Consider the following 15,006-nt stretch of genomic DNA (forward strand, 5'->3'; position numbering starts at 1 on the left):
CCTGTGAGGGGTGATTTCACCTTGTCGTTTATTTACTTATGTAATTTTTTATGTATGAGTTCTCTGCCTGCATGCCAGAGGAGGGCATCAGACCCCACTATAGATGGTTGTGAGCCGCTCTATGCTGCTGGAAATTGAACTCAGGACTCTAGAAGAGCAGCCGGTGCTCGCATGTCTAATCTTAAGCCTCATGACTTTTTATTGAATGCTTGTGTCTGTATGTTGAAATGTGAAATGTGCGTGACCAAATTTTTTCCTTCCTTCCTTTCTGTGGGTTTGAGACAGGGTTTCTCTGTGGCTTTGGAGCCTGTCCTGGAACTCTGTAGACCAGGCTGGCTTCGAACTCACAGAGATCCACCTGTCTCTGCCTCCCGAGTGCTGGGATCAAAGGCGTGCGCCAGTACCGCCCAGCTTCTAAACTGCGATTTTTGTCTTCTCTGCCATTGTTACTAATTGTCACACTTTCTTGACTAAGAAACTTACCATAGTTAATGTAGTTAGTATGTGTCCTTTTGACATAATGATAGATACATTCAGAATCTCAGTGGTTTATGCTTTTCTTTAACCTTCCTCTTGGTGGTGCTGCTGTGCAGTACCGAGCTTTCACACTCTGCCTTGGAGCCACATTCTCTTCCCCCCTTGATGTTCCTTTCTGTTATCACTTTCTCCAACGCTGCTGGCTTCTGAACTAATTTGCATCAGTTAAAAGATTGTCTAGCCTGAAATTTTTGCCTCTTTACTGGTGCATTATTTGGTGAAGCTGTGAAAAAAAAGTGTTCCACCATCACATTAAGGGGGAGGAAAGAACAGGCGTGGAACAGGAAGCCCCTTTCGTATCTCAGGCCTTTCGTAGTTCGTTGCTAACTTGGAGTGGCTATAGTGTTAGTCACTGGAGGCTTTGGTTGCAGTGGTTGCAGATGGAGACCGTATTGGGGCTATCCAATCGCTTCTCTCCCACTGCTGCCTCCTAATCACTACAAGTAAGCAAATGAAGTGGAAAATGTCCCTCAGTTTACTACGTTTCTTTTGCTTTAACAGCCTCAGTAATAAACATTTTTCTAAACTTTCCTTAGTGCCCAACGTTCATGGAAAAAACAAGCCGTTGATCACTTACGTGGGGGATTCTACCGTCCTGAAGTGCGAATGTAAAGATGGTCTTCCTTTAAACTGGACTTGGTACACGAGTAATGGAAGTGTACAGGTAAGATCATATCGGCTGGGTCGGAGTGCTTGCCCTCTGAGCAGGGGGCCGGAGTGTGGATACCTTGTACCCACGTCAGAAGTGGACGTGCCTGTCAGCTGAGCGTTAGGGAGATGGAGACAGGACGATCCCAGAGGCTCGCTGAGCCAGACAGGCTAGTCTTGCCTGGAACTCCAGATTCAGTAGACTGTGTGTCTCTTATCAAAGTGGAAAAGAACTGAGGAAAGATGCTTGATGTGTATCTCCAGCCAAACATACATCACACATAAATGTGCTCAGACACCTACAGACGTGTGTACATGTGTATATACGCAGACGCCCACCAACACAGACATGTGTACATGTGTGTATATACAGACACCCACCCAACACAGACATGTATACATGTGTCTATTCAGACACCCAGCAGCACAGACATGTGTACATGTGTACATAAGCAGACACCCACCAACACAGACATGTGTACATGTGTACATACGCAGACACCCACCAACACAGATGTGTACATGTGTATATTCAGACACCCAGCAACAGACATGTATACATGTTGTGTACATAAACACCCCCCAACACAAACATGTGTACATGTATATATACGCAGACACCCCCCCAACACAAACATGTATACTTGTGTATATACACAGACACCCATCCAGACATGTATACTTGTGTATATACACAATAAACCTTTTTTCTCTGATTTGAAGAAAACAAAACAAAAAACCTTTTAGTTCATAAATAAGATTATAGCTGACTCAAAATTCCTAGGGTGACTAACACTTCTGTTACAATGTATAATTAACAAGAGCACACAGTGACAAATGGAGATGCCACTGGATATGTGTGAAGAAGCTCTTTAGTGTCCTACTGGGCCACCAACTTATTTAAATTCTTTGAAAGAAAATCAAAATTCATTTTCAGGATGGCCATGAAGGTGTGTGCCTGTAATCTCAGTACCAAGGAAACTGAGACAGGAGGATTGCCGTGTGTTTGAGGCAAACCTGAATCAAAGGGATGGTGCCAGGTAAAGCCAGATTAGCCAAGGCTACGTGGCATATCTGCTACAAAGCAAAATTAAAAACCAAAAGAGAGAATTTTACCTGGTTAATGGTATGTGCTGTAATCCCAGACCTGGGAAGCTGAAGCAGGGTCATCGTTGTCTTTTCAAGGCATGAATAGAGGTTTTGGTGTTACCCCAGACTACATAATGAGGCAAAACCAAAACATTTTTAAATGATCAGGTTACAAATAATTTCATCAGAAAAGCCTCGCTTCTGCTGGTTGCCAGTGACTAGGAAAACAAGAAAACAAAATCCCAGGCTCTTTTTCAGGTCTGTCTCCTGAAATATCTGATACGGGGTACAATGTATTGGCACCATTTGAAAACAGTGAATGGAAATTTGCTTGCTTAAACTTGGGTCTTGTTTTTGTTAAATGTCATTAGCTCTTTGGGGTATTTTGCACATTGGTAAGAAGTGAATCGCAAGGCTTATATGCCTAAGACATTTGGTTTCCTAGAGCTGATATGAAGAAAGCAAGAGTGTTCAATGGGTAAATTATCACTAACTTCCTGTCCTTTCCCAGATAGCATCAAAGAGCTTGAAACTTGGGGCATGGTGGTGTGGGGTACCCTTTTTATTGCCTCCTTGTTACTGAGTGTTCAAATTAAAGTCCTGTTGAAGAAAGGCTGTATACATGAAACAGAACAACCCTTTCAATGAGTTATTAATTTGCAGCCGAAACAAAGTTGGTGCTTTGGTGAGCTATTGAGGGAGGAAAGAAGGGTCTATTTCTGTGATAATATTGTTTTAATATTTCAAGGATAGCTCTAGATCATTCAAGGCTCAACTTAAACAATGAATCCTCTCTGCCCTTTGTCTTCTTGATGAGTAGGACAGGTATCTACAAATGTTTCCGAAATAATGGATTGTCAAAACAAATACCAGTTGTGATGTTTGGAACACATAGCTTAATTTATTCATGCATGTGTGTTAGCAAGCAGACTAGAGCCCAAGTCAGCTTATGTTAAAGTTGTTTTCTGTGTGCGTCATGATTCTCTCATCATTTGGCATCGAGTCTGGTCATAATCAGCTGTGAGACAGGGCCAGGGAACGGGTCACAGGTCAACCAACATTTTAGGTCAAGTACCATTTCAAAATGGAAGTCATCGTCTGTATCTCAATTGGCCTGTATTTTCTTAATAATTCAGCCCTTTGATTTATTGCCTTTAACTCATAGGGAAGTTGGTGTAGTGAATATTACAGGCTGGGCTGCCTGTGGACATAGAAATAGGTCACGGCCATGTTGTGCCCTCCCCCCCAATACATTTGCTGAGAATTCTTCCTGGGATAACGTGAGAACATTTGTATGCAGAGTAGCATTTATTGAGCATCGGTCGAGTGGTAGATCAGTGTAGGTGTCAAATGTCTTGAGACTTTAATTTAGGTTAAGTGTAACAGCTTCCAAGTATGTATGGCTTTATGAGCCTGAGGAAAACGCAGCAGCTCCCAGGAGCCCATCTTCTGGGGCATGAAAGGAAGGTGCAGGGGTCTAGGACGAGGGAGCTGGTCATTGGGAGGTCATCAGCTAAGAAGCCTTTAAGATTTCAGCTGCAGCTTCAGAGTAGGGAACTCACGCTGTCAGGTTAGTGGTCCATTGTCAGGAGTGACCAGAATAATATCCTCAGAGGTGTTTTGTTTCCTTTTGTGCCTGTGTCTACTTGTGGAGAGCTACTCATACGTGAGAAAGGAAAGCAAGAAGACAGGAAATTTTCTGCCTTGAATTCTTACTTAATATTCGCTGATGATGACCTATTTGTAGGTTCAGACATTCAGGGCTAAGTCCTCACAGTGGAGTAAACATTTTCCCTTGCTTGTTACTGGAATATCAACCTTCTACAATTGACTCATAAATTTTAATATGCCCCTTTCCAGTAAGTGGTTTCCTTGGCTCCGTCTTAATAGCTCTGCCCAGAATTAGATCTCATGGGACATGCATCTCTGCATTATGTAAGGATTTTAATGTCTCCTTGCATTAGGTTCCTATTGATGTTCACAAGAATGATAAGTATGTTATAAACAGCTCCTATGCTAATGAAACACGACTCAGGGTAAAGCATCTCTTGGAGGAAGATGGAGGCTCCTACTGGTGCCGGGCAGTCTTCCCGCTGGGTGAGAGTGAGGAACACGTCGAGCTGGTTGTGCTGAGCTTCATGGTACCCCTGAAGCCATTTCTCGCGATAATTGCGGAAGTTGTTCTCTTAGTGGCTATCATTCTGCTTTGTGAAGTGTACACCCAGAAGAAAAAGAGCGACACAGGTGAGATTTCTTACGTCTTTCTATTACATTATCGCTTAGTCACTCGCAAGTTTGGGGAAGGGCTGGGAAGAAAGATGGCTCATCGAGTAAAAAGCATTTGTTGCACAAGTGTGAGGAACTCCAGAGCCCTTGTAAGAAGCCAGGTGCCTAGCATGAACATCTGAAATCTTCTGTGTAAAGGAGGAAGGTAAAGGCGGCAGATCCCTGGAGGCTTGGAGGTCAACCGGCTTGCCATAGTCAGTGGAAAAGAGCAGAAAGATCCTATCAAGGGAGAAGTCAAAGACTGACCGACACCTGAGATCATACTGTGTGACCTTCACACCCAGGCTGTGGTGTGCACACAGGCATTCACACACGTAAAGGTGCACATAACAAATACACACATGCATGCACACAGAATAAGTAAAGAAACGCAGTTTGTCATATTTGGAATAGTATTTATATTTGTAACTGTAATGGTAATGGCCTATGAGCCGGGATTCTTGGTCTTTTGTTTCATCTGCCTGAAAAACATTTGTGTTAGAAGTATTTCTTCTCTTGATGCCACTATGCATCAGTTCAGAAATGTGTGTTAACATTGGAATATTAGGGAAAACACATATTTCTTAATATAAATTATCTCGGATTTTTTTTCCATTTAAGTAATCCATTTTAATCACTTGTCTTGAGGGGGTGGTGTGTGTGTGTGCGCATGTGTGTGTATGTGCGTATGTACATGTGGTGTGTGTGTATGTGTATGTGTGCGTGCATGTGTACGTGTGGTATGTGTATGTGCGTGTGGTGTGCGTGTGTATGTGTGTGTGCATGCGTATGTGTGCACATGCGTGCTTGCACGCATGCGTACGCATTTAGAGGTCACAGCAAAATCTTGAGTGTCATCCTGAGAAATGCTGTACACTCCTTTATGATGTATGATCCTTTCGTGGCTTGGTGCTCACCAGTTAGGCTAGACTGGCAGCCACCGAGTCCCATGGAAGCTCTCCTTTCCCTCTGCCTGCCTGGCATAATAAATGTGCACCACCACGCCTGGCCTTTCATGTGGGTTCTGGTAATTGAGCTTTGGGCCTCAATTCTTCTGCAGCAAGCACTGCTTGACTAAGCTCTCTCTCCTTCTCCACCTAAAAGGTTTTTATCAAGTATCCTAGGTCCTCATAAAGTCCAGTTTGCATTAGTATTGTTTTAAACCCATGTCTGTTGGGCTATTGGATGAGAAACCCTACAGAAATTGTGCCATTGTCTTAGTTAGGGTTTCTATTACTGTGACAAAAACACCATGACCAAAGAGCAAGCTGGGGAGGAAAGGGTTTATATGACTTACACTTCCAGATCACATAGTCATTGGAGGAAGTCGGGACAGGAACCCAAGCAGAGCAGGAACCTGGAGGCAGGATCTGATGCAGAGAGAGGGGTGCTTCCCCTGGCTTGCTCAGCCTGCTTTCTTCTAGAACCCAGGAACACCAGCCCAGGGATGACATCACCCACAATGGGCCGGACCCTCCCCCATTGATCACATTGAGGAAATGCCTTAGAGCTGGATCTCATGGAGGCATTTCCTCAGCTGAGGCTCTTACTCTCTGATGACTCTGACTTGTCTCAAGTTAACACACGAAACCAGCCAGTACACTATTCTGTATTCTTTTCTGATTTCCATACTTTGGTTTTATACTTAAATGGCATCATAGTTTTGAAAAAGATCCCAGTGTGTCAAACCGTTCTGATCAGAGAAGAGTCTGGCATCCTGTAAGTGGCAGCCGAGGGAGGCACAGATATTAAAGGTGGCGCTTCTCTCCTGTTCATGGGGAATTTAGGGAGTAGGTTGAATTGAACATGTAAACAAACATAGCATTACAGGCTTTATTGTGAAGATCCCTTTTCTTTGTCTTTATACAGATAATGGGAAAGAATTTGAACAAATTGAACAGCTGTAAGTATTTTTTATATTTTTTATTTTTTTCTCTCACTTGGGTAAAATGCAGCTAAGTATGAAATTAAGTGAGATGTTTGCAATTAGAAACAAGAAAAACCTCCAGGCCAGCCTGGTCTACAGAGCGAGTTCCAGGAGAGGCTCCAAAGCAATACAGAGAAACCCTGTCTCAAAAAAAACAAAAAAAAAGAAAGAAAGGAAGAAAAGAAACAAGAAGGAAGGAAGGAAGGAAGGAAGGGAGACCACAAGAACAGGGAGATGTGCTTTTTGTTTTCTGGATACATCTGTGTGGTGATGCAGTGTGGTACCCAGAGTTTGCTCCTCCATCAATAACTGTTCTGTGCTTCTTTCTGGTTTCATCTCTGCAACGTGGGTTCATCGTGGCGCTCCTACACACATTTGTTGACTTAGTGATACTTGATATGTGTGAATTCCTGGCACAGACTTTGGTACATAGTAACCAGATGTATACATTTATTTAGACGATTCTTTTTAACCTTGCTTGTATTTTTGATGGCTGATGTGGCTTCTTAGGTGTACAGTGTTCTTGAGGCCAGAGAGATGGCTTCGTGGTTTAGAGCATTGGATGCTCTTCTAGAGGACATGGATGGGTTCAGTTTCTGGCAGCCACATGGCAGCTCACAGCAGTCTATACCAACAGTCACAGATGTGCTCTCTGCCTTATGGAGGCATGTGTACATGTGTGGCACACATACGGGCAGGTAAAAGATCCATACAAGGAAAAATGGAAAAAGAAAAAAAAGATTACAATGTTCAGGCCTCACTAGATTCCCCCAGATCAGAACCGCTTAGGTTGGGACTAGGCATCTGAATTTTCTAAATACATCTTCAAGCGGTTCTGCTGCTTTCACGATGAAAATTGCTCGCCTAGGATTCTATGAGAATTACTTTTGAGGGAACTCCTTTTTGTTCTCTTAGAGATCTCTTTAGAGCACGAAGCTAGCTGGAAATAAAATGGCCAGGGATCTACTTAGGTTTGGGGATGGTGGAACGCTTCTTGGGTTTGGAAGAAGCGTTCTACCATCCCCAAACCTAAGTAGATCAGGTCTCCCTTTGCTTGGATCAAGCAAGCCTTTGTTACCAGACCCATGGCAGTAGCCACGGCATAAGATCAGCATCACGAGTAGATATGAGGAAGGATGAATTCAGTGTGTACTGACATTTTAAGAGTTCACATCCAGCAATCGAGTAAATATTACATTGACTTAATTTTATGCGTCATGAACATCTGGTAATTGCCCTTTTATTTTTGACACAGGAAATCTGATGATAGCAACGGTATAGAGAACAATGCCCCCAGGCTCAGAAAAACTGTAAGTTACTTAAATTATAGGGAAAGGTGAACTTCAATATACCAGGCTATTGAACCTTACACTTCATCAGATTCATGAAAGACCTCGTTCACTGTGCACTTGTTTACACAGTAATAGGAAAAAATATGGACTTATAAAATTAATGGTGTCCTTTTCTACAGAGAATAGGTGGTAATTCTTGCATCTCTGGGTCCTGGAATTACAGGATTGTAACACCATTCTCTTTATTTCACGAGTCTTTATATTTATGTAAATACATAAGTAATATACACATAACACAATATAATACACATGTAATATATAATACACATTTATATGAATAAATATATGCATATATGAATATACATATGTATGTATTTTATTACCTTGGGTTAGTTTCTTTTAAGGCTTTCATGTAATTTTTAAATCCTCAACTCATCCTTTCTGTGTCCTTTGATTTTATTCTCATACTTCCTTATAGCCGATGCAATGAATTCATCCATCATAGTTCATTCCCGTATTGATTCATAATTGTCAGTGTTAGAGAGAACTTGCTTTGCTAGTAGATAGCAAGCTCGCTTTCTATCACTCCTTTGCTTTAAGTTATTATAGACCAGCATGGCAGTAATTGATTCATTTCTGTTTTGTTTACCCCAGGAGTCGACGGAATAAAAAAGTGAATAAAAAAGAACGTTTCACATTGAGAAGACATGCAACCAGTTTGTATTTCAGCTTCCTTTCAAGAACATGTAAACTTTAGTTTAAAAAAAAAAAAGACAAAAAGACTTCCTCAACACGCACAACAGTAGCTTTATAAACAATATAGGTTTATCTCTTACCTAAAAGATGTATTTTAATTTTGTAATTGCTTTTCATTAAAGCAAGTTTCAAATGTGTTCTGTGAGCCGTAACGTAGATAAATCAATTTTATCCTGGTCTGAGAGATCAGGGGCAGAGAACAGACACCAGCAAAATCAGTCAGTAATCCACAAATAATTACCACTAAAGACCTGTTCATTACCAAAGAATTTATGGAAGAGGAAGCTCAGCCGGTTGTGTTAAAAGTGTTTCCCCCAAATCGTGCATACCTACCCGTAGACATATTTATAACAGTTTTTATGTGAAGTGTATCCTTCTGTGGTACTGAAAGTGTTTGCTAAGAAATAGAAACTATGCTTTCGATAATGGCGGCTACTCTGCAGTCTCTGTGCTAAGATATGGTTTTGCTTCATAAATGATGGTGTGAAATGAGGGAATGCAGACCATAATGCTTGCCCACAGCCAGTATCAACACCGGGGCCTCGCTTCATTCACATCTTTATCACACTCATTACCGCCTTTTCTGCTCAAAGCCAAAGTGCTCCTTGGTCTCACGTAGGACATTTTCCTTGTTCTTCTTTGCTCTGGGCCTCCTGGTGTTGATGTTTCAGAGTGTAGTTCCCTGTGTCCACAGTGTGACACCGCTATCCACGTGCCTTTGTAGCTCATGGTTTCTGGGTGTCTTTATTTGCTGCCTGGTTTCTGTTGCCATAGCTGTGTAAATGTATAGAAATGCATTATTGTTTTCTTCTGACTAATAGTCAGGGGTACTAGTGTATGTTTTTTTTGTTTTTGTTTTTTTTTTTTTTAAGTTGCTGCAAATGCCTTAGGGACTCAACTTTAAAATGGAAGGATTTCATTACAGACATGACTGAGATGTTTTACAAACTCAATACAAACAAATCAGTACAACTTCGAATGGACGTAGGCAGTTGTCAGTGGCTTTACATGAAATAAAAAAGAAGTAGTAGTAGATTGATTAGGTGTCCCTGGTGCTTCAAGGTTCTCTGGACACACTGCTTCCTGAGAACAGGGTTAAGGACAATGAGAAAGAGGGACCAACTTGGGGTGGAAGGAAGAGAGATCCATGGTTCTTGGGGACTGAGGGGTTGGAGGTTGTGTAAAAAGAATCCACTGATTAACAATGGCAACTAGAAGTGTATGCCTTGTGCACTAAGGAAAGTATCAAATTCGGGTAGGGACAATTCTGTAATATCTCACTGATGTTTACCAGTATTACTAGCTAAAATAGTACATGTAAAATAGTTATGGCAGCTGCTTTCTGTTTTGCTGATGCGACAAAATTCAGTGTTTTCTAATACATGTTAAATGCACATGTAGATTTTACTGAACTGGAATGCACCTCTTGGTAGTAGATGTCCTGTTTTTTCCCCCTTGGTCTCATTTAACCACACATTTGTTTTGCTTTAATTCGTGCTTAATTTGACAAGATCATCTTGATGAGCTCATGGCAACCAGTATAATCAGTGTAAACATTTTTTAATTCAAAGAGCAAGTCCCACTAAAAACAGTGTAACTGTGATTGGATACATTCAAAACCCCAACAAGTAACTTTGTTTGCAAGATTCATCCATTTGCTTTGCTACCAATAACTATGTTTTCATGGAAAAAAAAAAAAAAAGATGCTACCCAAAGGTAAAATAGTTTGAAATGCTTATATAATACATGGAAATGTTAATGGGCAATGTGTGCTAGTTATTTTTCTAATGAAGATGAGTTCTCTCAGTAACTTTAGGTAGAAAAAGTTCTCAAATATTTAAGTTGATTCTTGGCAGTTCAGGGTCTCTCTAGATTAAACAAAACAACTAACACAGGAAAACTACCCTGCCTTTATATAGTAGACACCTGGGAAATTCTATTCATCGTTGCAGTTGAGGGGTCTTCAACATAATAATTAGATGTAATGATGCCATAAAATTTCCAGATAATCTTAATTTTAGTTTACATTAAAATGTTTCCTTTTGCAAATTTTCTCTTTGTCATAGCTAGTCCTTCAGGCTCAAGCCTGAAGTTGTTTTATTTTTTTCTTTGTTGGTTAGGAATCCCTCTTTATTCCTCAGTCTGTTGTTAATCCACCCCCACCTCACCTTCACCATCTGCAAGGTTATGGTGTAGGATTCCCTGCCTGGCTTCATTGTCCATCTCCCCATTTTTCACGGTGCTTCTCAGCCTTCTTAAAACACAAAGATCTCATGTGATGGATGTGTCAGGTTTCAGGCCAAACCTCATTGCACGTCACCTAGTTATCAATCTCCCTCTAGTGTCTTGGGTTAGTTCAGAATGTGTCTCTGATGCCCCCCCCCCCAATCCCTCTAACTCAATATTAGCCTTCAGTGTGTTAAGGTTTAGGGGAAACTCTCATATCAGTGGGGTAGGGACCATCTCATGGGCTCACAACTCCATGTTTATTTGTGCTTGGTTTCCTGCTTGGATTCTGCCTTCTAGTTCTGTGCCCTGTGTTTAGTACAGGGAGAATGTTATAGGTGGTGTAAAAAAATGTGTATGCCTATTTTTAGAAAGCCAGTTTTAATTATGACACGTAGAATTGCAAAAGGAAATGTATAGGAAAGCAGGTTGTATAAATCCTTCAACTGTTGTACAGGGTACATCACACCTGTTCTGGTGGGTTTTAACTCCCACCCGCCACCCTTAAAACCCCATTGTCAGTATGCAAAAAGACCTACATTTTTTCCCTTTATTTAATAAGGTGGTAACACTTGGCTCTAATTATACAGGGTTTTTAGTGATTATATTCCTTTGTACGACACAGAGGTGGCATTTATGCTCATCCCACGAACTTACCCATTCCACTCTGCCAAGTTTTGAACATCTCAGAATTCACAGTAACAGCAGCATGTTACAAAAAGAGTTCTTTGTTACATCTTGGACATACTTTGTTACTACATACTTTCTTGAAATGGATCAAAATAAGGACTAGAAAAAGCAAGCCCTGTCTTTTTCTACCTATTTGTTTCTGGTCCTCATTTTCGAGGCCCTTAGTTTTTCTTTCGAGTTATTTTGCTACCTGTTACACTTCCCCCATATGAAAAATGGACCTTTGTCATTAAGTAAATCCAGGCAAAGAATTAGAGAATTCCCTGTGAGGGGTTGGGCTCGAGCTCTGGTATTAAATAGAATGTCGTGGTGTACTATGCAGTGAGATATGGTTTTTCTTCTTTTGCACTGAGAGATTTATTGAATGGTTGAAAGTAGAAGAAAGGCTTGACTACTTTGGAATTCTAAGTTACAATACTTATGGACAGCTTATTAACCCTTGAGATCATCCTAGTCTGCCATAGCGAGAAAGACAACTAACTGACGTGTGTGTTGGGTCTGATAGTGGCTTGTTTTGTTTACCAGTCAATCCCCCGATTAGGGAAATCGTCCCATTTAGTTTATTTAATACTAGCACTGGCACATTCCAGGCACTCATTTTAACACATGCTGTGTTCTGTTTGATCATCAATCCATCTCATGTCATAAAAACAGTCCTCTATCTTTTTAAAAATCAATTTAATCAATGCACAAATTTAAGGTCAGAGACCTTAAGAAAACCATACAATGTCCCCCACCCCCATGCACATGATTCATCCTTAGCTGACTTGACCTACTTTGTTCCATAGTTCTGAATGCTGGCTAGGAAATGGTCATTATCAGTTATCCTTATTTTTTGTTGCTTGTTTTTTGAGACAGGGTTTCTCTGAGTAGCTTTGGAACCTATCCTGGAACTCTCTCTGTAGACCAGACTGGTCTTAAACTCATAGAGATCCATCTGCCTCTGCTTCCTCAGTGCTGGGATTAAAGGTGTGAGCCACCACCTCCGAGCTCTTTGTTCTTTTAATTTCACTCATAGCACAAGATCCATAATCTTACTGTAGTTGGGACCCACACTTTGCTGGTCTCGAGTCTCCGTACCAGTGCATCGACGCATATTTAAGACCTTTTTCCTGGTTGTGTTTGTCGGTAGTGAGAATGACCATAAAACATACCATCCAGACACTGAAAACAAAAAGGCTGTACTGTGTGACTTCACCAAGACCTGTAGAAACCAGGCCCTGTGGTCTCACACTTAGCCCCTGGGGAGGAAGAGGCTGCTCTGTGTGTGTTCTGTCCTGGAGGCAGCAGCCCACTGGAATGATTGACAGAAATTACCTTTCAAGGAAGTAGCCAATTTTAGCTAATGCAGGGAAATCGCCATTTTCAGTAAATGTCAGTTGAGTGCTACCGTGGAGAAGTACCTATAATGGGGCCATTTACACAGCTTAAAGTTTTGTGTCTTAGTATGACTGCTTTGTTGGGTTCTGAAGACGGATAAACGGGCTGTGAGAGAAGTTTGCTTCTGGTGCCGTGTGGAGGAACTGGCCAGTTTCCTCGCATTTGTGCACCTCCTAGGTCGTGCGGTGTAGTAGCTGTGTTTGTGTGAGTCCAGTGAGTCAAGAATGGCAGATTATGCCTTTGTTACCAAATCTGCCTGTGAAATAATTGAAAGTCACACATAAGCAGAATGGATGTAAAGTACTTAGAGTCCCACAAATGACTTACAGTCTGGATTTCCCATTCCTTTGCTCTGCAGTGTGAATATGTTATGGAAACCTGTTTAGGCTATAGGTTAAAAGTGCTGTTTCTGTCCAGTATGTTCGGTTTTAAAGCTTTTTTTTTTAATGTGATTCTCATTTTAGAAAATTATCACATTTTCTAAAGCTTATTGATAATCATGAAAATAATAGATTGTTACAAATATAGTTAGCTGTGATGCTACTTAATGTTGCAGAAAGAATAGCTACTTATATTTTTTTACCTTTAAAAATAGATATTTGACCTTAAGTGTTTAGTTTTGCTTAAATCAAGGGCCATTGGTTTTATATATATTTTAATAGCTGCGTTTCTTTTACACGTGTGTTTAGATTCTCACCGCCAACTTTGTACAATATGTAACACCAAAAATGTCAGTACAGGAACACTGTAAAAATTTCCATGTTGCATATAGATTCAGCATACAGTTAAGTTCAATAAAGTGTTCTCAGTGGAAGATTTAAGTGTCGGGGAATCTATTTTGCGTGTGCACCTGTCGAGGCCAGAAGAGGACCTAGGATCTCTTGGAGCTCACTGAAATCTGAACTCTAGTTCTCTTCAAGCAGTAAGCAGTCCTGGTCACTAAGGCACCTCCAGCCCAGTGGGTTTTTTTTTTTTTTTCCTTTTCATTTTTAAGGATTTAAAGGTGGTTATATAGATACTAGACAATAGAAAACACAGATCATTTTCCTTTGTGAACCAAGAAATTAGGTTTCTATTAAACAGCTAATTGTTCGCAAGACTAACGCACAAAGAAGGCTAAGTTGAGTCTGTTTTAACGCATTAAGTTGAAAGGCAACCAGAAAGCAATTTTCAAAACAATAAATTCTGAAAGTTTAAGTTGCAACTATGACCATGACTTTAAAACAAAACAAAACAAAAAACAAACAAATAAACAAAAAAAACCAAACCATTTAAAGTGAAATTGTTGAACAGATTAAATTTGCTTGTTTTCTTGGGTAATTTCCTTTCTGCTTTTCATTATCATTTTAGGTTGACTCAGCAAAAATTGTTGCAAAATGCTTCAGATTTTTATATTAAGCTAAATTTTTGAAAATATTCTGTGGAAATATCTAATGTTATAGAAGTAACTTGATTGGGGCAAATTGATGAATCTAATACATAAAAGATTAAATATTAAGCAACATACTGCATTAGCTTATCACATATTATATTTGGTTCCTATCTATCAAAGTGACTACATATCAGCATGATGAGTAGCTAACAGACAAGTGCTTATCATCCCTAGAATATGAGGCCAATTTATAGCATTTGAGCAATTTTACTATTATATATTTACTTATCTCCTGGTAATTGCAGCTGATCACGTTAGGCCTTATTAAACAAAGTGATTCTCACTTTAATCAAAGACTACTACTAAAATGTTTCAAACTGGTTGTCGTAGCGTGGATGACTGCAAAGCTGCTGTCAGGAAGTTGAAGATGGTGAGTTTGAAGCCAGTCTTGACTAGCGGACCCTGTTCCCCAAGCAGAACGAAGCCATACTTTTAAGTAAAATGAACACATTGAGCCGATGGTATTTACTTACATATTCACAAACGTGAGGAAACCTCAGAGGATTAGACAGTGGAATAGCATAGACAGAAGGATACTTGGTAGTCAAAACCATGGAAACAACATAATCTCTCAGAGATTTTTATATTCTATGAGTGCACATGCATTCATGTTCCCACAGAGGCCAGAAGACGACATTGAATCCGAGGAAGCCAGTTACGTGTGTGTGATTTGTCCAAGGCGTGTGAGCTCTGGTTGTGGAAAAGGGCAGCAGGCACTTTGAACTAGGGAGCCGCATTTCCCGCCCTAAGACAATAATCTTGAC

General features: G+C 40.5%; 1 protein-coding gene across 1 annotated transcript in view; it reads left to right on the plus strand.

The window, feature by feature from the left end:
• The window catches only part of Emb (embigin), a 35,230-nt gene extending 26,579 nt beyond the window's left edge, over positions 1 to 8,651 (plus strand). The window contains exons 5-9 of the mRNA XM_051183088.1: positions 1,074 to 1,201; positions 4,239 to 4,518; positions 6,409 to 6,442; positions 7,722 to 7,776; positions 8,413 to 8,651. Coding sequence (XP_051039045.1) covers positions 1,074 to 1,201; positions 4,239 to 4,518; positions 6,409 to 6,442; positions 7,722 to 7,776; positions 8,413 to 8,427 — 512 coding nt within the window. The 3' untranslated portion in view covers positions 8,428 to 8,651. The remainder of the gene's footprint in view (positions 1 to 1,073; positions 1,202 to 4,238; positions 4,519 to 6,408; positions 6,443 to 7,721; positions 7,777 to 8,412) is intronic.
• Positions 8,652 to 15,006: the final 6,355 nt, after the last annotated feature.

This window comes from Phodopus roborovskii, unplaced genomic scaffold, assembly GCF_943737965.1.
Source record: "Phodopus roborovskii unplaced genomic scaffold, PHOROB, whole genome shotgun sequence".
Lineage (NCBI taxonomy): Eukaryota > Metazoa > Chordata > Mammalia > Rodentia > Cricetidae > Phodopus > Phodopus roborovskii.